Below are 24,000 nucleotides of genomic sequence, written 5' to 3'. Positions count from 1 at the left end.
GTAAAAGTAGTCAATGTGACTGTGGTGTTCGTAAACTGACAGTGGTGGAAAAAGTACTGAAAAAAACATACTTGAGTAAAAGTACCATTACTTGCCTAAAAATGTAGTGCGAGTACCTGTTGTTAATATTACTCAAAGTAGGATTTAAAAGTAGCCCTTTTAAAGGTACTCATGAGTAGTGAGTATGATGCTTTTAAAAGTTGATGCATTTACAACGTAATTTGTGTGTGTGTGTGTAAACGTAACATTCTGTAGTGCATTTACTTATTGCCCAGCAGGCACACAATGTCATAAGACGTTAATATTAGGTTAGATTTAGGTTGTGATGTCAGGTGACCAAAATTCAATGTCTAACCGGCGTCTAAGGCCAACATTATTTTGATGTCCAATAATGACATCAAATGATTTTGATATTTGGTTGATTTTAGGTTGTTAGAAAGTGACCAAAACCCAATGTCAAGCCAACATCTTTAACCAACATCCTATTGATGCAAAATACTTACATTTATTCATCAGGTATGGCAACCAAAATTCAACATCTCATTGGACAGTGACATCGGGCTGACGTTGAGTTCTGATGTAAACCCGATTTTCATTTCCAAACAAAATGCAGCGTCTCCACGACGTTAGGGTACAATTTCAATCTGACATCATGTTGACATCTTGTGTCTGCTGGGTGTTTAAGGCCATTCCGGTCATCATACAGTAATTATCCAACATCTTCTCATCAGTTACATGCATCTAAGCCAGGGGTGCCCATACTCGGTCCGGGAGGGCCGGTGTCCAGCAAAGTTTAGTTCCAATCCCTATTAGACGCACATGGACTCGCTAATCAATCTCATACTAGGCTTTCTAGAAACATCAGTGCAGGTGTGTTGAGGCAAGTCGGAGCTAAAAACTGCAGGACATCAGCCCTCCAGGACTGTGTTTGGGCTTTCCTGCTCTAAACACTCTCTACGCTAATTAATTCTCTTTCTCTATTTCCACCTGGGTATACTCATACCGAGGCATCTAGAAATCGTGCAGCACCATTGATGTGATCAAAGACCTGTGAAAAGATAATGCCAACCACTGAGGATCTTAAGGACAACACACACACACGGAGAGATGATACCAACCACAGAGCACTTCTAGAGGTCTCCATATTCCTGGACCAGGACGTATACAGAGCAGATGCTGTGATGGTCATGGAGGAGTGGAGAGCATGAGACTGATTTCTGAAAGACCCCAGTGACAGACAAGTCGTCACAGTGATCCCGTGGGCCAGGCTGAACACCCGCCTGTGACCTAATCACACCTGCAGCTTCTCCAAGATGGACGTCCGGCATTCTTCAGGCTCCGACACCTAGTATGTTGCTCTGCGTATTAAGCTTGGCCAGAGGAGAAATGGTCTCCAACTGAGCCTGGTTTCTCTCAAGTTTTTTTCCTTCACTTTCATCAATTGGTGAAGTTTTGTTTCTCACCACTGGCTTTCTTGGTTTGGAACTTGTGGAGCTGAGCATCAATGGATTTGCTCTTCAGTGTTTTGACTTACAGCAGTGAAAATTAAACCACACTGAGCTGAACTAACTGGACTGACGCAGTTTTAGGGTGCTTTCACACTTGCTTCAATTGCCTGGACCGTACCCAAGTTCGAATGTCCCCCCCTTGCCACCTCCTCGGTTGGTTTGTGTTCACAGTCTTTTTTCCTTCTGAACCCCCCTACGCTAGCATCATCGAGCTGCTGTTTTGTTTACGGCCGTTGCTAGGTGACGGTCACAAAAGCAATCGCTGAAATGGAAAGACGTAGCTACACACATCGCTGTCATTCTGCTTTTGCTGAAGCTTTTGGACGTACAGACGTACAGAAGCTTTTGGACGTACAGAAAGCGAACATCACAGTGTCTGTAGAAGCTGTTTTTGGAGAATACAAGCAGACATCACTGTGTATCACTGTGTTTGCCCTGGCTCAGTCCCAAATGTCACCAAGGTACGAAACGTGACACAGACAGACAGACACACACACAAACGAACGAACGTTATTAAAACGATAGTTTGTTGTACAGTTGGCGGTTCACTTCCGTTATTTGGTACAATTGCATTCACATCATAAGTGAACCGTACCCCAGACCACCTTTTTCAGATGGACTCGGGTACGATTCATGGGTGCGCACCCGTGTTCAGAAGACATGTTCACACTAGCTAAACGTACCGTACTACGACGTCAAACGAACCCGGGTGTGGACCAAAGTGCTAGTGTGAAAGCACCCTTAATCTACTAGAACTTCTATGTTAAGTTGCTGTAGAAGTAGAGATGAATTGAATTAATTTCACACTTAGTTTCGTCATCATCAAAATATGCCTTTGTTTGTTCTGAATATGCGCCCTCTAGTGGCGAAAATGACATACTGTGCCTTTAATCAAACAGATAATGGACAGACAAACAGCAATTCAACCCACAGAGACGTTTTATAACTTTATTAATGAGTTTATTATTTATACCAACAAACAAAAACATAGTTCATGTCTCCCTCTCTCTCCCGTGAACCGTTCATCTCTTGACCGATGGGCCGAGCAGCCTGTGTGTGGTATATATAGTGTGGACCTGCCCTTTCCAGAACATTCTATCGGAGTTTGAGATATGAATGTTACACCAAATGACATCACACACACAAAACCCCTCCCCCATCAGACTGTTAACAGACAGCAATACAATAAATAAAAAGATCAGAATTAACACTGATGAGGAAGGGGAAGGACAGGCCGGTGGGCGAGCGAGGAGAGAGAGAGAGAGCGAGAGAGAGAGAAAGAAAGAGAGAGATTGAGAGATATCAGGTAAAAACAAAATTTTGTTCAGTTTCGTCTTCCTCCCCAGATTCTGGGAGAGGCTGGATGAAATGTTATATACAGTCGTATGATGGAGGGAAAGGAGAAGAAGAAAAGAAGAGAGCAAGAGACAAAGAGAGAGAGAGAGAGAGAGACCGAGAAAGGCTGGTTTCTGCTCACGCCAGCACTGCTCCACTAGGAGGAAAATCTAATTACAAGGACAACAGAATAACAATAACAAAAATAACAAAATAAAAGGTACATGGCATTTACATATTAGCAATGAGAGAGAGAGAGGAAGGATGGAGGAAGGGAAAGACTAACAGCTCCGTTTTCGAGTCTCATTTGCTGTGTTCATGGTGTGTTTTGTTTGTTTGTTTTGAACGAGCATCCGCTAAATCCACATTTAATGGCCACACCAATGTATACAAACACTCACACACCGGTGTCGACTTCATAATGCACAACTGTAATCAAACAGACACAGCTATTAATGGGATTGACCTATGCGTTATAATGCGTGTGTGTGCATGAGCACGTTTCTACACCCATTCTACCTCAGCGTATCCAAACACCTAAATATTCTCCTTAAAAGACATTAAAACCCAAAAGAGTGTGCAATGATTACTTAAAACTTACATACACGCATATTAAGACACTCATTTTCGTCTCGGCGAGAAGAGAAAACACACAAACACGGACATCTCACACTCGCTGCTTCATAAAACACATCACAGACCTTGCTTTTGTTTAAGAACTTGGCTAAAAGGTATCGTTTTTAAGAGCGAAATCTAATTTAAATGAGCTCGATAGCTTTAAAAATGGATGGCTGGCAGAGAGCAGTAACTGTGCGGTGCTCTTCCTGCCACTAGAGGGCAGAGGTGCCCAAAAACGTACCCCTCCCAGGGTTAAAACCTTACCAGCTCAATCATACCGAATTTAAATCGACCTCCGGTGACGTCGTTATTCTGGGCATCACACACACTTCTTCCATTATTGGAGAATGTGAGTACACGTAACACGAGGTGACGGGAGTGTGCGTGTGTGAGAAAGAGATTTGTGCAAGAGAGACTGTTTGGAGCTGCTGTTGGGAAGGAGAGAGGAATGAGAAAGAAGGGATGGTGGAGAGAGGGGTGATAACGTCGCAGTAACGCCAAGGGAACAATTAGGTGTTGTTGCTCAGGGGTCCTGGTGCGGAGCTGGACTGGGCTGGACCGTCTGAACCGCTGCCCTCTGTGAAGACACACATATACAAAGAGGTAAGTACACTAGATACTTCAAGCCCACAGCATTTCAAAGCACACTCCAACTGACAGAGTCTGTGAATCAAGTCACCAGAAACATTCCTTCTTGTCTACTATCTAACGCTCAACTAAAACAAGGCACTGCAGGTGGAAAAAAAACACACTAATAGTCAATCCATCACACTTCCCGAGTTGATCGACTACATTAAGGTCTCGAAATACTTCAAATGACAACCAAAGAATGAACTGAAATTAAGTTATTTTAATAAGAAAGTCTGTCCGAAACAAAGTTCGTTTAGAATTCATAGTTTAAAACAGGGGTGGCCAATCCTGTTCCTGGAGATCTACCTTACTGCAGATTTCAGTAGCAACCCTTATCAAACACACCTGTCTGTAATTATCAAGTGGATTTCAGGTCCTAATTAATTGGTTCAGGTGGGTTTGATCAGGGTAGGAGCTAAGGAAGGTAGATCTCCAGGAACAGGATTGAGCACCCCTGGTTTAAAACATTTCAGTAAAACTTTTGGATCCTAAACACCTACAAGCTACAATTGGACAATGATGATAATGTAATCGGTGAGTGTGCTCTGTAATGCCGAGTTCAGACTGCATGATTTTAGCCCCGATTTTGACTCGCTGACATATTTTGAGAAATCGCAGACAAATGCCTGAAATCACAGGTAAATCTGTGCTCCTTCATGAGAGTAACAATCACACAGTGTGACCTATCAAAGATGCAATCTGAGAAAAATCGCAGATGAGTCGCTGACATCTGTGCATGCTAACTATCTGGAGCCATCAAACTCATGCCATGTGAAATGTGTTCTGATTGAAAATAACATCGGCGATCACCTACAGCCAATGAGTGAGCAGCATCCACTAGTAGTGGTACCTGCAGGCCAGGCGGGAGGATGGGGGAGAAGTTTAAAGCGCTTATTTTCAGTTTATTTGAACCCAAGAAATGAAGGAAAAACGAGTGTAAATTTGGCAGGAGCACACGTCATCTGAACCACAACAGGGTCAAAAAAGAAAAAGTTGAGGAGAAATTAATTCAAAAGCCAGATGAGCAAAATAAGTACATTTTTAACCCAATAAAGGCTTCTTTCTCATTATGTCGTTACTAAGAAAGATATACTATAAGACATTGTGTATTTTCATGTAATTTTTTGCATGTCTTTGGTTGTGAGACGAAGTATGCAGACCGAGACAAAGTTGTCGGCGATTATTCCTGTTGTACAGTGATGCAGTGTGAAATCCCCTGTCGCAGATCCATCTTGCACTTTAAACAAGGCAACGAAGACACGCTAGCCCAGATAGTCATGCAGTGTGAAAACATCTGATGCGAATACTTTAAAAATTTTGCAGTCTGAACTTTTGCATAATTTTTTTTGCATAACTCTGCCTTTTTCAACGTGCGATTGGGTCGTATCTCATATCCACTGAGGTCAGACAGGAAAACAACATCCAAGACACCACCAATTTAGCAACGTCTATACCAGGGGTGGGCAAACTCGGTTCTGGAGGGCCGGTGTCCTGCACAGTTTAACTCCAACTCTAATCAAACACACCTGCTTAAAGATTTCTAGTGATCTTGAAGACATTAGCTGCGTCCCAAATGGCACACTATACACTATGCACTCATGCACTATGTACTTATGCACTTACACACTCAACAGGATAGTATATGTATGTAGTGTCGTCCCAAATGGCACACTAATGTTTTTTTACTAAGCGGAAATTCAAACCGTTTCCCTGATGACGTTTGACTGTTGCCAAATCAGTGAAATAAACGACCGAATTATCAAATAATACCTGCCGCGAGTATTGCCGCATTCACCATCGGGAGGCGCAATAATCACTCTCGTTGGAGAATTTTGCTTTTACCATCCAAAATAAATAAAGTTATTCAACATGTGCGTCCGATAGCTCCGCCCCTTCCGCTACGTAAGCAAACCTGTGGTAGTTGAGTGCGTGAAGTGTCCATCATTACACACTTCATTTTAGCGGCTGAATGAGTGCATCATCCGGGTAATTGAAGTGCACTTTATATTTTTAGAGTTTTCAGTGTGAACACACTACTTACACTATTTATACTACAAAATGGCATAGAATAGTGCATAAGTATGCGATTTGGGACGCAGCTACTGATTGGCATGTTCAGGTGTTTTTGATTAGAGTTGGAGCTAAACTATGCAGGACACCGGCCCTGCAGGACAGAGTTTGCCCACCCCTGGTCTATACGCTTTGTCCTAAAACGAAGAGCAAAAAAAGAACTTCAAGTATGTTGGGGCCTTAAAGCAACACTACGCATGTTTCTCTTGTGGCTCAACCTTGTTGATGAGTACCCGCTGCTACCAGTGTTGTAAAACTTGCAATTCCCTGCGTGCCCTTGTTGACTAACCTGACAGAGCAGGTATAAGCTGACAGCTTATTTGGAAACTACGCCCACAGACCTGGTAAAATTGCCTGAAACATGACACCGTAATAATTGTGACAGGATGCAGCAATGAGCCATTCTCAATGTCATACAATGTCAAACGATGCGATATGCAAACAACCTGCATGGCTTTATTCTTTGAGCAATAAAGAAATTATTCGCAACTTTGTCATACCAAAAGGGTATTGTTGGTTGTGGAAACACAAGCCTTGTCAAGGGAACTTGTATTGATCCATACTATACTTTAATCAATCACAGTGGAACCAAGCCATTAGATCATTCACAATTAGCTTTTGGCTAACTTCACCTGGGCTAGGAAAACTACATGCAACGAGCCTAAAAGCGGATTCCACTGTTCCACTCATACTGTGGGTTCACAAGAAGTCATTAGTTTTCAATAGGAGCAGGTGGCGAGCCCCGCTGAAATTGGTGTGATGTATTATTGACTGTGTGGGGTCGAGAAGAGTTTAGGAGGCAGTTCAAGGAGAAATTAGTTCAACTTTATGGTAATGGTCTATGACAGTTCAGCGATAATGTATCGTAATGCACTACTTTTGGATGGTGTGGGTTGAGGAGAGCTGAAATTAGTTCAAATTTATGGTAATGAGCTATGACACAGTTCAGCAGCAACCTATCGAAATGTACTAGTCCACCACTTGAGAGGATTGCTGAGAATGAAGTCCAATAAAATTTGACCAAATTAGTTCCCAAGCAAATCTAAATGCAGAGGTTGATTATTGCCATTCAGATTTTCCAGTTTCTATTGTAGGATGCACATCTATATATTAACGTGAAGACCAAGGCTATTAACTGTCTTCTATAAAAAGCATGTAGAAATTAGACTAGCACTTAAAGATGAACGCAAAAGCTTCACTTAACAGACAGCTTTTAATTGGTTTATTCCATTAGAAAACATGCTCAATCAAAGTGTCAACGGCAGAGTGGCTGGAGCCAGTGATGCTCTCACCAGCAGTGTTGTGAAAAGGCTTAATTATAAATGCCCATGGTTCCATTGGCAGTGATGGGCAGGGTTGTGTGAACAGGGTCACTCACCCAAAGCTGCAAGGGGGATTTCAGGCAACAACAGGCAGATCTGGAAGTCACAGTAGTGGCATTAATCTAGTTAAAGTTATTCTACCACTGGTTTTATTTTAGTGACATAATTTCAAGGTCAAAGCCTTACATAGTGCTGCTTTTAGAACAATGGTGTCCAAAGTCAGTCTTGGAGGTCTGGTGTCCTGCATAGTTTAGATCCAAACCCAATCAGACACACCTGGGCTAGCCAATCAAGCTCTTAGTAGGCTTGCTCGAAATGCCCTGGCAGGCGTGTTGAGGCAAGTTGGAGCAAAACTCTGCAGGACACTGGCTCTTTAAGACTGAGTTTGTGCACCCATGTTTTAAAATATCAGGGTGATATTAGAGATTGAGCTCAGGTAGATCTTAAAAACTCCCCCGCTGTAAAGCCTGGTTTATACTTCTGTGTTAAGTGACCGAAACCCACGGCGCATGCAACACGCGTAGCTGTGCATTTATACTTCTGCGCACTGGTTCTGTCCCTCTGCAATATAACTTCCGAAACGCTAGTTGGCAGTGAGATGTTAATGTTCCTCTGTGTCGAGTTTTTTCGCTGGTGTTTTGTTTATTCTGATTGATTCCTTAAATGTACCAGAGGCTCAAACTCGATCATTTTGAGGCAGGAACCGGCGGACATGCAACAACGTTAACCATGAGGTAAACACAAAACTTTCCATTCGGAGCTCCTTCGCAGGACTCCACACTTGTAAACAATCCCTCAATCGGGCTCGCTCGGCTCTCGGCCCTGCCCAGACTCGTCAACGCTACCAAGCAGATCAATCACAGAGCTTGCGCTACACGTTGTTGTGACGTGTGGTTATATTTTTCGAAAGGTGCGCATCAACGAACGCCGACATGCGTAGGGCTATGCGTCAACGCGTAGGCTGCGCCATAGCATACGCGTGCGCTTGATGTAGCAGTATAAATCAGCCTTAAGGTGAAGTACTTTGAGAGGGAAAAATACTGATGCTGGGAGCTGTACTACAGTGTCCATTTGGCTTACTTAGTTTCCATATGATACATATCTTTGAACAGTGGAAGGAAACCGGGAACACAGGGAAAACCCACACAGACACAGGGAGAACATGCAAACTCTGCACAGAAATGCCAACCGGCCCAGCGAGGACCATAGCCGGCGGTGTTCTTTCTGTTGGACAACAGTGCTAACCTTTTTGCCTAGATTGGGTGGCATGTGATTCTCTTGAAATTAGTTTAGAAATAAACTTTACATTTCAAATGATGTTTTAAATACCACAGGAAGTCAAGTTAAAAATTCTTGTTTACATATTAAAGCCAGGTTTTTCCAAAAGGTGTTTTTTAATTCATCACTACATATTTCTGGGGAAAACATACAATTCTTTTAAAATAATTTGTTGTATATAATCAGGCATAATTTGTAGGGGTGTGAACCTACACTGGTCTCATGGTTCGGTTATGATTATCTTGCCATCGATTTGTTTCAATTCGATATCTCGGAGCATTGTCAATTCTTTCCATACATAATTACATTTTTTCACAACACAATAATTTTTTTTTAAATTAATATCTATTAATATATTAACATTTATATATTATTTGTAATTCAATTTTGTCTTATTACAGCAGTAAGATTAAAGTAAGAGTAAAAAAAGACTGTACCTTTAATTTGACCTACTCAAAGAAAACACTCCTTCTGAATGTATCAAACAAAACAACAATACATGCACAGAAGATAGCATGAGCATTTAGAGCAAATAAACTAATGTAAATATTATCCCGCTTGCTTTTTGAGCAATGTCAAGAGAGTTTTTACACCCCTGTGATTGGTCATTGTCTTCAACCGCTCAACAGAAAGAGCTGCGATTGGCTTTAGTAATGAAAGCGCTTTTCACCGATGAGTGACTCTGGAAGAACAGCCGCAGATAGTCTACATGTGCATAATACGCGGTTACCACAGGTAATCCATAATAAACACAGTGGAGAAAACTTGCACCTCAGGCACGCTCATGTCTGGATCCACAAGTATCACTTTTAAAAGTTCACAAACACACCAGCGGGTCAAATGTCCAAAGTGAGAGAGAGAGAGAGGCAGAGATGAAGCTTTACAGCATTTCCCCCTAGTGGTGAAATAGCGGCTCGTGTGCTGCCTTCTTCAGTGTCAATGAAAGACTCACACAAGCAGTTAAACTGTGCATAATTATCTACCTTTTGAGTGGTAGGAGCATTTTATTTACTCAATCCCTTCGCCATAGTATTCTACTGCGACATCGCACGCACATAAACAATGTCAGTACGTAATAATCGGTTATGATCTATTACTGAACCAATATCGAATTGTCCCCATTTGCAGCAAGGTGCACAGATGAAACAATTAATTTTGACACCCCTAATAATTTGCATGAACACATCTCTTTGTAAAAAAACCACACATCTGAAAGAAGCCATAAAATCTGCTAAAGCAAATATACCAAAACCCAGAGGTGCATGAAAATGTTTTCATCAGCAGTCTCTCTTGTAAAACATTAAAAATATTGCATCTGTTCACCTGCATGCCACTCTGATCTGAGATCAGTGAACCAGGAATACAAGTTTTGCTAAATTATTAAAATCAAAAAAATTTCCTCAGGGGGATTTCAGTGGAATATTTCATTGCCTGGGGTCTGGCAGAAAAAAAATTCTGGGAATTCTTATATTACATGAACAAACATTAATAATAATAATAATAATAATAATAATAACAACAACAACAATAATAATTTTAAAAAGACATGAATTTTGGTGACACTCCACGAAGTTTAAAATAGCTGCTGCAAATGAAGAAAAAAAAACTAATTTATATAAAATAAATGAAACAGACAAATAGTTTCACTTAAAGTAACATTGCTTAGATGATTTGTAATACACTCAAACCAGGGGCGGACTGGCCATCTGCCAATTCTGGTAAATGCCAGAAGGGCTGGACCATTTTTTAAAATGTGGGCCGGTATGCTATTTTTTATTAATTATTTTTTGTAAGTATTGCTTTTACATACAGACAGTTTTTGTTTCTTGCAAGAGGTGAATATTATGATGATGATGATAATGATGGTATTAGTAATAATAATAATAAATGTTAAGCATTGGCCCAAATTGGTAATGGCCAGCTGGTTTCGAGATGGGCCGACCCAATCAGAGGTTACGCGGACATAATCAAAATCTGGCAAGAATGTCAAACAAACATTAGGTGCAACACAAGCTTATTGTCAGAGATGAACCGTAAAAAAAGAAAAGGCTGTGCCAAAAAGCTCAGAGAAACTTAAAAATTGCTCTAAGATCAGACGCTGCCAAAGGCATAAAATTAACTGAAATAGTCTCAAAAGGGGGCAGCACAATGGGTAGCGCTGCCACCTCACAGCAAAAAGGTCAATGGTTCGAGCCTCGGCTGGGTCATTTGGTGTTTCTGTGAGGAGTTTGCATGTTCATGTGGGTTTCCCTCACAAGTCCAAACACAAAATAAATATCTATTAAATATCTAATACATATATGGTACTGCTTATATTATTTTACCATCTGTACACCAATAAAAGTAGTGAATGTGCGTGTCCGAGGGTGGGGCTGTGTCGGTGTGATAATGTGGGCTGATGTGGCTACAGCGCCAGGGCTGATTTTTAGTCCCAGTCCGCCCCTGACTCAAACAAACCGAGATGACAAATCATTATCCTGTATGTTTTCTTTATTTACAAATGCATGATGGGTTTATTGCAGGCACACAAATGAACGTAAACTCTTTACAGTTTCCAATGAAGTCTAATTCCAATCTGTTCAAGCAAAAATGGCAAGGGTGTTTTCTATCTGTTTTTTTAAAAAACCTTGAAATCGTCAAAGAAATCAGCTACTGCCAATATCTCTGACCAACACTGACACACTTTATCATTGTCTATCTGCAGCACCGTACAGTATACTGTAGCATAAAAATAAAAACCGAAGTATACTTCAGGGCACGTGCATTCACAAATCCACACAGACTGACATGAAGGGTAAATCAAAGGCACTGTGTTTGTAAGTGTGATCAGTACCGTGCGAGGCAGGTGTCGTCTGCGAGCGAGCATGTGGAGGAATGAGAATGGAGTTCAACTGTGGTTGGATAGACAGCTCTGTAGGAGGGGAGAGAAAGACAGAGATTAGACATCAACGTGAGTAGGCTACATGCCAAAAACAAGATTCCTTTGTATTTGAGCACGCTATAGAATACACCAGACATGTCACTCGTATTGTTTTGAATGGGGGAAAAAGTGTAACGTTCAATATGGCGAATGAAGCCCCGCCTACTAGTACAGGAGCCGATCATCGATTGCTATAGGCTGACGTTTCCTAGGGGGAGAAGCTCCAACCAGATGTGTGCTTATTTGACAGTTTTTTTTGGTCACCACACACTGGAATCTCAGCAAATACTTGCTTCACAGACATAAGAAATATCTCCACATAAAGCTTGAAATTTGCACCTTTTAATGAAGCAACTCTACTTGAAAACAAAAGTTTTTTGCTTTCGTAATCTGTATGAAACGAACACGAGGTACAGTCCGTCCTGTCTAACGCACATCACATGACAGCAACTACTCAAACGGCCACAAACTTGTAAACAAAGAGACGTCGCTGTCATTTTATACAGGAGACTTGCCATCAAGACAGAGTTGTGAATTACTTCCGAAGACCAGCACGATCAGACAATCATTATTCAGAGAACGATCATGTGTAACACGGCTGTAAATGGTGTTGGTGCCGTGATCTCGTTCTTTTCAAGTACACATGCGCATAAGCTTGGGCAACCTGAAAAAATGCTGTTTAGAAATGTTTAGAAACGAAACTTATGAGACAGTTGTTGTTTATTTTAATGGTGATTCCAAATATGTAATGTAATCATACGCTTGGCAAAGAGTTTTGGAGAATTTGATGTTTCTCATCAAAAGAAAAAGCCATTTAAAGCGTTTCAAAAATGTCCGCCAAGTGAAATGACTCGTCTTAAAGAGTCGCAGGGTTCCCAATTTAAACCAAATTTCAAGTTTCCTAATCTAATAAGCTGAATGTCCATCACATCTAATGAATAGATAAACAGGCCACTGTTGTGCCAGTATATTAATAATAGAATATTCAAATAATATTTTCAATTCATTATTGACAACAACAAAAGATCATTCAACACCAATTTTGAAACAAATGTGAGGTACTGTTTGTGTGAAAGCAAAGTGCTGCTTCTCCCATATTTGATAATTATTTTGAACACCCAGACTTTTTTGAGACCATTTGGAAGCCAAAGCTTCAAAATGTAGGTTACTCTGGCATGTTAGCCTTAGCTGACAGGTAGACTTGTGACTGAATTTGACGTGAATGTCAGTTGAGAAGCATGAAAAAGGAATTAAATGGAGCCGAATATTAGCCTAATCATAACAACGTGTGTTAAATTATTTTATTTGTATAGAAATGTTTGGGGAAGTTAAATATAAAAGTTGACCTATATTTGTTTTAAATACAGTAACTGTAGATAAAACCAAATATTGTTTTTAAACACAATATAAGAATTTTCTTTCTTTATGATAACTGACTACTTAGGGTGCTTTCACACACCCTATTTAGTCCGGTTGAATTGCACTACAGTTCGTTTCCCCTCCTGGTGCCGTTCATTTGGGCAGGTGTGAATATAGCAATCGTACTCGAGTGCGCACCAAAAGCGGACCAAAAAAGCGTACAGAGACCTCCTGTGCCTTTTTTAAAGTAATCTAGCTGCTGTAGGCCAATGCGCTGTGTATTATGGAATGTGAAGGAAAATATTTGTTGACAGCGCTTTACCAACAGCGAGAGAAAAACATTGCCTGATGATCGTTAGTAATATTTCTGGAAGACCATGTCGCAGTTTAGCAAAATTTACATTTTTACATTGAGTCATTTAGCAGATGCTTTTATCTGAAGCGATTTACAAATGAGGACAGGGAAGCAATTTACACAGCTATAAGAGCAACAATGAATAAGTGCTGTAGGCAAGTTTCAGGTATGTAAAGTTTAAGAAGCAAAACATTAGTAATATAGGTATTTTTTGTAATACAGTTAGCGGTGGAGCCAGAGAGGCAATTGCAGATTAGGAAGGGAAGTGGAGACTAAATAGTTGAGTTATTAGTCGCTTCTTGAAGACAGCGAGTGACTCTGCCGATCTGATGCAGTTAGGGAGTTTTAGATTTAACGCGAGAGTTCGGGAAAGTGATTTCTTCCCTCTTTGGGATGGAACCACGAGGCAACAATTATTCACAGAACGCAAGTTTCTGGAGGGCACATAAATCTGCAGAAGTGAGAGCAGATAAGAAGGAGCAAAGCCAGAAGTCGCTTTGTAAGCAAACATCAGAGCTTTGAATTTGATGCGAGCAGCAACTGGCAGCCAGTGCAAACGGATGAGCAGCGGAGTGTCATGTACTCTTTTAGGTTCATTAAAGACCTCTCGTGCTGCTGCGTTCTGAAGTAGCTGAAGAGGTTTGATAAAGTTAGCTGGAAGCCCGGCTAGTTGATAGTTGCTATAGTCCAATCTGGAGAGAATTAATTCACACCTCTTCCTGAAGTGACTAATGATGCACCTTCGCCATTTGTAATGCTTTAAAACATTGTTTTCCAGCTGCGCTTTATTCTCGAAATGTATAGTTTGTCTAAAGTGATGTATACAATCTGTATAGTATACTATGAGCAGGGATACAATCAATCAGCACAGTCGTAGCTCCATAGTAAAAAGCGACATTTTGTGTCTGCCAGTTTGTTTACTTGCGGGACGTCCATTGGCATTTTCCCACACGTTAAATCTGACCAACCGAAAAGCAGTTTAGGCAGGCCCGGATTGGCTAATCGGGAGGACCGGGAGAATTCCCGGTGGGCCGGTCTGTTTTTTGGCCGCAAGGGCCGGTGTCCCTAGCTCCAGAATCTGTTGCTATCAGCAGTCACACTTTTTTAATTTTTTTATTTATTTACTTGACCACAGTCTTCTTATTCATTATTTTACCGCAGCTCTGCTCTTTTGATATATAACCAGCCTGCAGGTTAATAATGATATAACTCAGATGAGTCACTGCTTGATATACAACTGTTGTGGTCGAGTGGTTAGCACGTTAGATTACGACGCCGCCGACCCGGGTTTGTTCCTCATCTGAGTATGTTATTATTATTATTATATTTTTTTCATTTTTATTGTTAAGACATATAATACTGTTAGGGTTGTTGAACATTTAAAGTTCTAAAGCAGCTGTTTTCTCAAAAAAGACATGATAGTGTAATTAGAAACTGATTTGGAAATGACCTTATTTTAATATAGTCAGTCGTGAACTGAGGTGGGCCGGTCTGAGGCTTGAAACTCCAGGGCTGAAAAAGAGTCCCACTCCGGCCCTGAGTTTAGGAAATATGTTTAATAACATCTGGCCAATGAGTGATATGGATTTTGTCAGGTGACTGCATTTAGGTACTTTTCAACTGATTCAGACCAAAGCAATCAGTGTGGTGTGAAAACAACCCAAAGACGACAGAATATGCTACAATATATAATGAAAGCACCCTTAGATGATGCGATGGCAGCCACAGGACAATGGCACCAGTGCAGTCTCCACACACCAGCTATTGGTGGAGTGAAGAGACAGCGATAGAGCCAATTCAATGGATAGGGATGATTAGGAGGCCATGAACTGTATGTGCTGATGGAGGGATTTTGGCCAGGACATTAGCATTTTAGCTCTATTCACACATAAAAACGGTAAGTTCGCTCATGCAATTTTCCCAGAATGAGAAGTTGTAACATTTCCAGTATACTACTAGAATTCTGCTCTGTGTGAACACCACAATTTTTTATTTACCGGTAAGTCGGTTGCGTTAATGTTACAGCAATTTACCTGCGTTACTGTTTGAAAGGATGCTATTGTCTTATAGTTAGCCATTCTAAATTGCCAATTTGGTGTTTAATGAAACTAATACTTTCAGGATTCAAAAGCTCATAGATCAAGAAAGCGTTTCTCAGTCAACACGCAGTAAGCAATTACAAAGTGAGGTAAAGCATGACAAAATACCAGCACGTTAATACCAGGTGGAAACAGAGCCTTAATGACATGCCTAAATAGCTTCAGCCCAACACAATTACTCACCAAACGGAGAACAACTACTCTGCTGTGTTTACTTTTAGGTTCATTAGACTTGGATCCGTCTAATTAATACTGACTGCTTGTTTATTTGACAACATGCAGTTAAGTTAAAGACACACTTTCTCGACTGGACGAGAGCTTCCGTTTAAATGTTTGTATAAAAATATGGTCAAGGCTTGCAAATCATCTCACTAGATTTATTCACCACCTCAGAGTATCAAAGCGCAGAGCGTTCCTGATGCGTATGAGATATAAAGAGACAGACGAAGAAAGCGAGAGTGTGCATCTCCGATTACTCTCCGCCGTGGTGTATGTGCAATAGAAGTGACAGTTCTTTCAGCTTCACTCACCCACAGGGCTGAAGTTGAAGAGCTGGGGAAGTTCTCGGCCATTAGGCAGACGGGCATTGGGCTGGCGCAGCTCATCAAAGAAGGCGTGTGCGCAGGCCTCCAGCGGAGAGAGCCGCGTCACCGGCGTGTACTCCAGCAGACGAGAACACAACGAGATGGCTTCTGGAGGAGTCCTCGGCTTAAACACCTGACACAAAACACACAGTCACATTTGACCTGTTTACACATTATTGACCTTCGAGCAGCATCAGGTATTGTTTAACCTACTGATGCATTTGGGCAACCAAAAATATTATTTTTAAAAGGCTTTGAAAGGCTGAAATCGCTGACAGCAAAAATTTGTGTTTTGACTACGCCGTTTTTTTTGTACACAACATGAACAAAAGTTAAATATCAGCAGTGGGATCACTGGGACTGATTCCATAATTTCAAATCAATCTTAAAATGTCAAATGAGATCACACCGAATGCGCTTTTTGCATTGAGAGGCACCATTCTTAAATGATTTACTAACAGCCGTGAGTGTTTTGTGCGCTGCATATGTGCCCTGTGCAGCTTGCGTTTTTTGCCATACTTTAATTAATCAGTTGTGGTAATACAATAGTTGCTATGGTAACACAACAAGTGTAATATAAACAAACTACCCAGTGCTTTAGTTTTTTTTTTTTTTTTTTTACAATATACAGTATAGTTTTCTACAATTCACCACACTTTACTGTAGTAAAACTGCACTGCATTTTATTTTATCAGTTCACTATTCTTAATACTACAGTATGCTGAAGCATCTCTGGAGAGCAAAAGCACGAAAGGAGTCCGACAAAGCGAGAGCAGATTATTCGCACGTGAGCTGCTTTTGAGAGCTCGCGAGCAGTTTTGCCCACGAACGGAGGAAATCGGCGCGTGAGCAGAGATTCGCTCTCTCGTATTACAGAGCTCCCGACTTCTAAAACTGTGCTTACGACATTTGTCAGTGAAATAACGGCATACTCTGGCAGCCGAAATCATGTTGCGCACACTCAAAGCGAACTTCCGCAAACACAGCGACGATGTCACATTCGTTAATAACTATATCACATATAGTTTAATAACAGAAAGCTGATTGGCTATTGCAAGTTGACCTTTTTGTAGTTGTAATACCGCAAATTACAATTGGACTGGTGAAATAAAGAACTACAACACCCCAAAAACCTAGCAACAACAACAAAAAAGAATTTAAATGAGCATTAGATGTAGCGTTACATAGACATTGCAAAAATAAGACCTGTGCAAAATTATTTAAGACCTAGAACAGCGAATTTAAGACTTTTTAAGGCCTTAAATTTCGATTTTAAAATTGTAGACTTTAAGATCGTGCGGGAACCCTGTTTACGTCATCCTGAGCTGTATGACTTCACAAATCTTGAACATCACAATATTATTAAATATTATAATCAGGTTTGGGAGATGTCGACCTATTTGGCATCGTACGATGTCTAATGTGAAACATCACGATGGAATTGTCGTCATCGGCAGGGGTGAATTAATTACTTATGAAAGGGTTAATAACAGAAGTAAAGCAGCGGTGGTATAGTTACTTTGCATTGCAGGACTAAAGAAACGTTTTTATTCACTCGCCTTTTTTAGATCATTTATTTTTCCATCTGTTGCCATGTATAGCTGCACTGGAAAAAAGCTTTTCTTAGTCATTTCGTCTTGTTTCCAGTCCAAATATCTGAAATAAAATCTTAAATCAAGATTACAAGACAAGAAAAATAGCATGAGAAAATTAAGTGATGCTTAAAACTTCTGTTTGGTATATCTCATTATTAAGAATATTTTTCCTACCCCATTGGCAAATAAATTAGCTTGTTTTAAGCAAACAATCACTTAATTTTGACGTTTTTTTTTTTCAGAAACCGAGACATAATTTCCCATGCTATTTTTTTGTGTTTAGTATGTATCTTCAATTTAAGATTTTTTTTTAAATATTGGATTGAAAACAGGACATAACTACAAAGTTTTTTTTTTTATTAATTATTTTTTATTATAACAGCTCAGGCATGTTCAAGGACAACATGTTGGTGCACTTTCTAAAGATTTTAGTTCTGTTTTTGAATAAAGGGTTGGAAATGAATGCTTTTCTTTTTGATCTGATTTATCGATTAATCAAAAAAATAGATTAATCGTTTATTAAAATAATCGTTAGTTGCAGCCCTACATTGAATATCCTTTCTTTAGGTTTAATTTTTGCCCAATTGAAAACAATTTCTGTATATTTTCAGCATCGCTAGTAATCTCCTGCAAAGTAATACGTTTTCTTTCCGTGAGCGGAACAAAAAGTCAGATACATGTGTTTCACCTTAGTCCAAGGGTGTGCTTTGATCTGTGGGAATTTAAACTCCGTGTAGTTAGGGTTCATCTCTCGGATCTGTTCTCTTGTGGGGGTCCCCAAAACCTAAAGAGAGTGGACAGAGATAGAATTATGGTGAGTGTTGTGTGTTTCTTCTCAAAAACACAGCACAGCAATGTAGTTCCGGCACTCACCTTGATGATCTCCACTAACTGGTCCACTCCACTGTCACCGGGGAATATGGGCTGTCCCAGAAGCAGCTCCGCTAATACACAGCCGGCTGACCAGATATCAATGTTGGATGTGTAATCCGTGGCTCCGAATATTAGCTCAGGAGCACGGTAATACCGGGAACAGATGTATGACACATTTGGCTCTCCACGAACTAACTGCTTTGCACTGTGGAAATCAAACAATAGGGAATTTTAAACCACTACAAAAGAACAACACGCACAACAATTAAAAGTAATGAAGGGAGTTGCACTTGACAAATTTGCCCCTCTAAAGCACTGCTGAATAACAGTTGTTTTAAAAGGTGCTGTATGGAAGTTTTTGACTCTACTAAAGCATAGAAATACCATAATTTGTTAGCAGACATTTAAGAATCATGCAAAGTGAACATAGTTGTTTGTGTGGAAAACAAAAATGCTAAAGTCAGATATTCTCATTTGAAAATGTTTATTCTGTGTTGGAATGTCTGTAGTCTGTTTCCATTAACCTATTTTTATGCAAATTTTGGATATGCGCATCAAAACAGTTGATAAAAATGAGAAGATAAACTTTTTATTCGATAAGAAAAGATGCGCATTAACTATAATGGAAACACTCTTACCGAACAAATTCTAGTGTGTGCATTAAAAAAGGTCATGTGGTTTTGTTGTAAGAGATCATGTCATGATAAAAATGTGTGTGAATGGATAAACCAGTAGGCTGAGCACATTGTAAAACATCTGAAATGTTGTTTTGGTCATTCTAAAACGCCTTAACCATTTCAGTATTAGATTGTTCCTTGTTTACCCTCTCTTTTTCAATTTTGTTTATGCATATTTTAATAATTTGCTTATTATATCGTACATTATAATCAGTATTTTATGCCAGTGGCTAATCTCCTTGATAAGAGGGCCTATTGACCACTTCTGTACACACTGCTCTCTGGTTTAGGAAAGGCTCTCCTCTCCACAGCAGTCATCCCAGTCCCCAGTTAAAAAGTTTTTTTTTTTTTATCACTGTAAATGGGGACATAGTAAATGTGCGAAGACCTTATCCTATGCCAGCAAACAGATATTTCTTTTTAAAAACGTTAAATTCTAGCACAGTCACAGTTTGTTTGTGTTAAAAAGCCTTCTTTAATACGTATTGTTCATTTTTTATTTGGAATTAATTTTACATTTGTAATTTAACTGAATCGTCAAAGAGTCTTCTATAGTTTGTAATATTCACTTTTTTTTAGATTTTATTTTAAAATTCCAATTTAGTTACTGCAGAAAATATTTTTTGTAAAAAAAAATAACAAAATAAAAGTTAAATAAAATTGTACCGCATTTGAGAAAAAATAAAAGGGTCTTTGTTTAACTCAAGTTTGTCTCAAATAATTTTGAAAAAAAAAAGGCTATTCATAAGATTAGTATCATGATTGGTATCGCATCGTGAGTCAGATGAATTGTTACACCCCTAATATTAATAAGTAAATTGCATGTAAGACAATGCAAACATGAGAACAGCGGCGGAATACTGTTCAGAACAATGTGCAATACAAGATACATTTTCCACAAATGTGTGAAACTTGAGTTTTCCACATTCTGTTTGAACTCAGTCATGTTGGTCAATAAGAAAGGAGAAAACAGCGCACACGCTGACATCACAAGTTGTAGCGTCCACATGACCACACTGCACTCAGAGTTTTGGAAAATCTTCACCCTGGCCAGAGTTTTCAGAAAGACAGCAAAGCCATGTGAAAACCTCAGTGTTACACCCGTGCTTATGTGGACATGGCCTCAGTCATTCATTCCCGTTTGAAATCTCCAGGTAAGTATATTGAGCAGGGTTGGAAGTAAACTCTGAGGGCCTCCAGGAGTTTAAAACCCCTGCATCAAAGGGATAATTTAGAAACCTTTAAATTGTTTTCATTTACATACCCAACTTTTTTTCCTCCTGATAAAAAATTATAAATGTTGGTAACTGAACTGTTAATGTTTGTCTTCCATTATAGAAAAAAAAAATCTGAAGTGACCTGTCCTATTGCTGTTGTTGCTCAAGGGCTAATTACACTTCAAACTTGTTATTTCCAGTTTGATGCTGCTACTACTCGCAGACAAAAGCGGACCAAACACCACAAGACCACACTGGAAGGACACGGCATGTGATGGAATGGGATTTCTCTTGTCAAATTCAACGCAGGTACAAAATAGTCACTAAACAACTGCCATTACCATGACATAGAAGCGAATCTGTACTGAATGGCAAGATCTTTAACTCAGAACATCAATCCACACAACTTGGGAACACCCATCTCGTACAGGACCCAACATGCATGTTAAGGCCCCACATTTGCTTAAAATGAAATGGTAGAATTAACTGCTGTAACAATTTCAGACAAGGCCACAGTGAGGCTGGTTTGCGGCTTCAACAGTTCAAACTGTTTGACAAAATGAATTTGCTCCTAAAGAACTTTAAACAATCGTTGGTCAGTGGAAATTTAGTTAAAGGCACTGTGTCTCTGGAAAGTTTGTTGAGGTCAAATGCAAGTAGAAAAGCAACATATAGGGGTGAAACCATTCATTTTTAAAAATCCAATCGTACTGTCACACAACCAAACAAAGAGCATCATTTTTTTGTTGTTATTTTCTTTTAGCACTCGGAAGCTAGTGTTTAGTTTTTTGTTATCTGACTGGAATTAACCAAGCAGACTTGATTTGCCTGTACATTCATAAGCTGAGAACACATGCTAGATGACAAAACACAATGTCAAACTCAAATATCAAGCCGCCTACAGAGTACTGTTTTAAAAGACAGGGTGAGGATAAAGACAAGAAAAGGAATACAGAGGAAGAGGAAAAAAGTCTACTGAAATTTAAGACAATGCCACGACTTTCCCACTGTAACAATACCTGCTCGAGGCTGCACTCTCTCAACTATTTTCCACACTCGGGTACATTCAAGCTGCTTGAAGCAGTTTGTTATGGTGTGCTACAGCCCACCACAGCCTATTCAAACCAATCAGTTTAACTGTGTTCATTTATCCAGAGTTTGCAGCAGCTATTTCACAGATAAAGCTGCAAATTGGCATGCTTCAGGTTTTATCAGTTTTAAGAATCCAGCAGTGTGGTACACACTGAATATTCACTAATGCATAGATTTCTTTCTCAGCTTACAAAAGTTTTTTTATGCACTTGTGATTAGGGTTAGGTACCGAAACTCGGTGCCAAAAGTACCTTTGGAATCGGATCAAATCAGCATATGAATTTCGGCACCTAATTTCAGTGCTTCAACAAGAACGTAAAGCAGGTCGCGCACCAGAAGCGCCGCTCTGAGACGGGCAGTGCCATGCATTTTAGAATTCTCAAGTCCGCGGCTGTTTGTGGCGCCCAGCCACGACTCATGACTGTTCATATTTCTGCCATGCCACAGAGCGCCATCTGAATAGTTTCATTTTAAATAACATGGGATTGTGCAAGTCTAGTGTGTGATACTATCGTCATGTGTGTGCCTTGCCGCGGCTCTAAGAGGCGCATCAGCTGTGTGACGCCCTTAAGAAGCATAAAGGGGTGCATTAAAGGCACAGATAAGCAAGCGTTGTGTCACACTATCACTAAATGTTTAATTCTAAACAGTTTTGAGGAATACCAATGTCAGGCGTTTGTTATTGTAGCTTATAGAAGGCAAAGCACGCAGTACGGTGCATGCAGCGAGCGACTCACTTCATCAACACGCATAATCGCGTTCATCTAATTTGCTTAAACTAAGCATTCTAAAGCATGGCTATATTTTACAAGCAACGATTCTGACACACAAACATGCAGCAGATGTTTCAGAAAAGTTGCGTGTAAGGGGAAAAGCACGTCAAACTTAAATGTGAGAGCACATGGAATCAACTTAAATGTGAGGAATGGATTGTCTTGACAGCTGGTGACATTATCTGGCTACGTTTACGTGAACACCAATACTCTAATTTAATATGATTAAGACAACACTCTGATCAAGAGTCTACTACGTAAACAGTGATTTTTGATTATCTTAAAGGATCACAGACACAAACTGCTGAGGAAACATTAGGTTAGTGACACAATGACGTTAATGGATCTATATGCTATAACATGTAACAGAAAACCATGAATGTAACATTCAAAAAGCAGCTCATGTAATGACCTGAATCATATTATTGTCTTATTCAGATCAAAGCAAATCATTAGATCACTGATGTTCATGTAAAAGCACAAGCCCCAAACCCAGAAAAAAGGTGTTCCCTGATTTTGATTACAGCCTTTCCACAGGTTTGTAGTAAGCTAATGTAATGTTAATAAGCATAATGCAAATCTTGCATTCATGCTAACAAACAACTGAACAAAAGAAATATATGCAAAAAAAATGCAATTCAAATATATAAAATATGAATTGATGTTTACTTTGAAGGTATTATAAATATATATTTATATTGTTCAATTATAATGATATACATGTATATATATATATATATATATATATATATATATATATATATATACACACACACACACACACACACACACACACATATACATACATACATACACACACACACACACACACACACACACACACACACACACACACACACACACACACACACACACACACACACACACACACACACACACATTTATATATATATATATATATATATATATATATATATATATATATATATATATATATATATATATATATATATATACACACATTTATTTATTTAAATTTTTTTTTTTGGTCGATTAATTTTCTGTTTTAAAAAGTATCCGTTCAGACACCATTTTGGCACTGGTTCTGTTTTAAAAGCATCGATTTAGCACGGGTATCGAAAAAAACCTAAACGATACCCAACCGTACTTGTGATGCAACATATAAGCTAAATGCAAATAAAGTAACCTCAAAATATCCATCTTTAAAAGAAAGTCAGTCAAGTCTGAGTCGGAAGTGCAATTAAACACTTGTGGAAGAGTTTTGAAAATGACAGCAGCCTAAATTAATGTGCTGCCATCATTACCATTAATCAACAAGAAACTAAATTAGAACTCTAACACTAAACTGATGTCATTTATCACAATAAGCTGTCTATCACTAAGATCATGGGCCTCATTCTTTCAGTTTTTTGGACCTTGAATATTTTTAGAAACACTGTAAATGGCAGATTAGGAGACTATGTATTTTATCCAGCTGAGTCTGTACTGACACACACTAAAGAATTGCTGGTGGAAATCATACTTGTAATTATATAGGAGTCAAACACATTTTACTACGGAAACTCCATGACCTTTCTATTTTTCCAGGACTTTCAAATACATTTTCATGACCTAATGTTTTATGTAATGTCTACATATATGTGGTACATAATAAGAAAAACAATCAATGTTTAAATGCATACCAGCATTTCATAAAACATGCAGCAATCTATT

General features: G+C 39.4%; 1 protein-coding gene across 2 annotated transcripts in view; it reads right to left on the bottom strand.

Annotated features, from left to right (window-relative positions):
* Nucleotides 1-2,450: 2,450 nt before the first annotated feature.
* The window catches only part of gsk3ab (glycogen synthase kinase 3 alpha b), a 47,493-nt gene continuing 25,943 nt past the window's right edge, over nt 2,451-24,000 (bottom strand). The window contains exons 6-11 of one of the 2 annotated variants that reach the window (XM_087285154.1): nt 18,547-18,751; nt 18,362-18,457; nt 16,025-16,211; nt 11,595-11,672; nt 6,395-6,400; nt 2,455-4,031 (exon numbers count right to left, since the gene is read on the bottom strand). In XM_087285154.1, the coding sequence (XP_087141280.1) occupies nt 3,985-4,031; nt 6,395-6,400; nt 11,595-11,672; nt 16,025-16,211; nt 18,362-18,457; nt 18,547-18,751 (619 nt within the window). In that variant the 3' untranslated portion in view covers nt 2,455-3,984. 2 annotated transcript variants of the gene reach the window in all.

Source organism: Danio rerio, chromosome 16, assembly GCF_052040795.2.
Source record: "Danio rerio strain M-AB ecotype USA chromosome 16, GRCz13ab, whole genome shotgun sequence".
NCBI classification, from domain to species: domain Eukaryota; kingdom Metazoa; phylum Chordata; class Actinopteri; order Cypriniformes; family Danionidae; genus Danio; species Danio rerio.
This window is presented reverse-complemented; position numbering and strand designations above follow the sequence as displayed.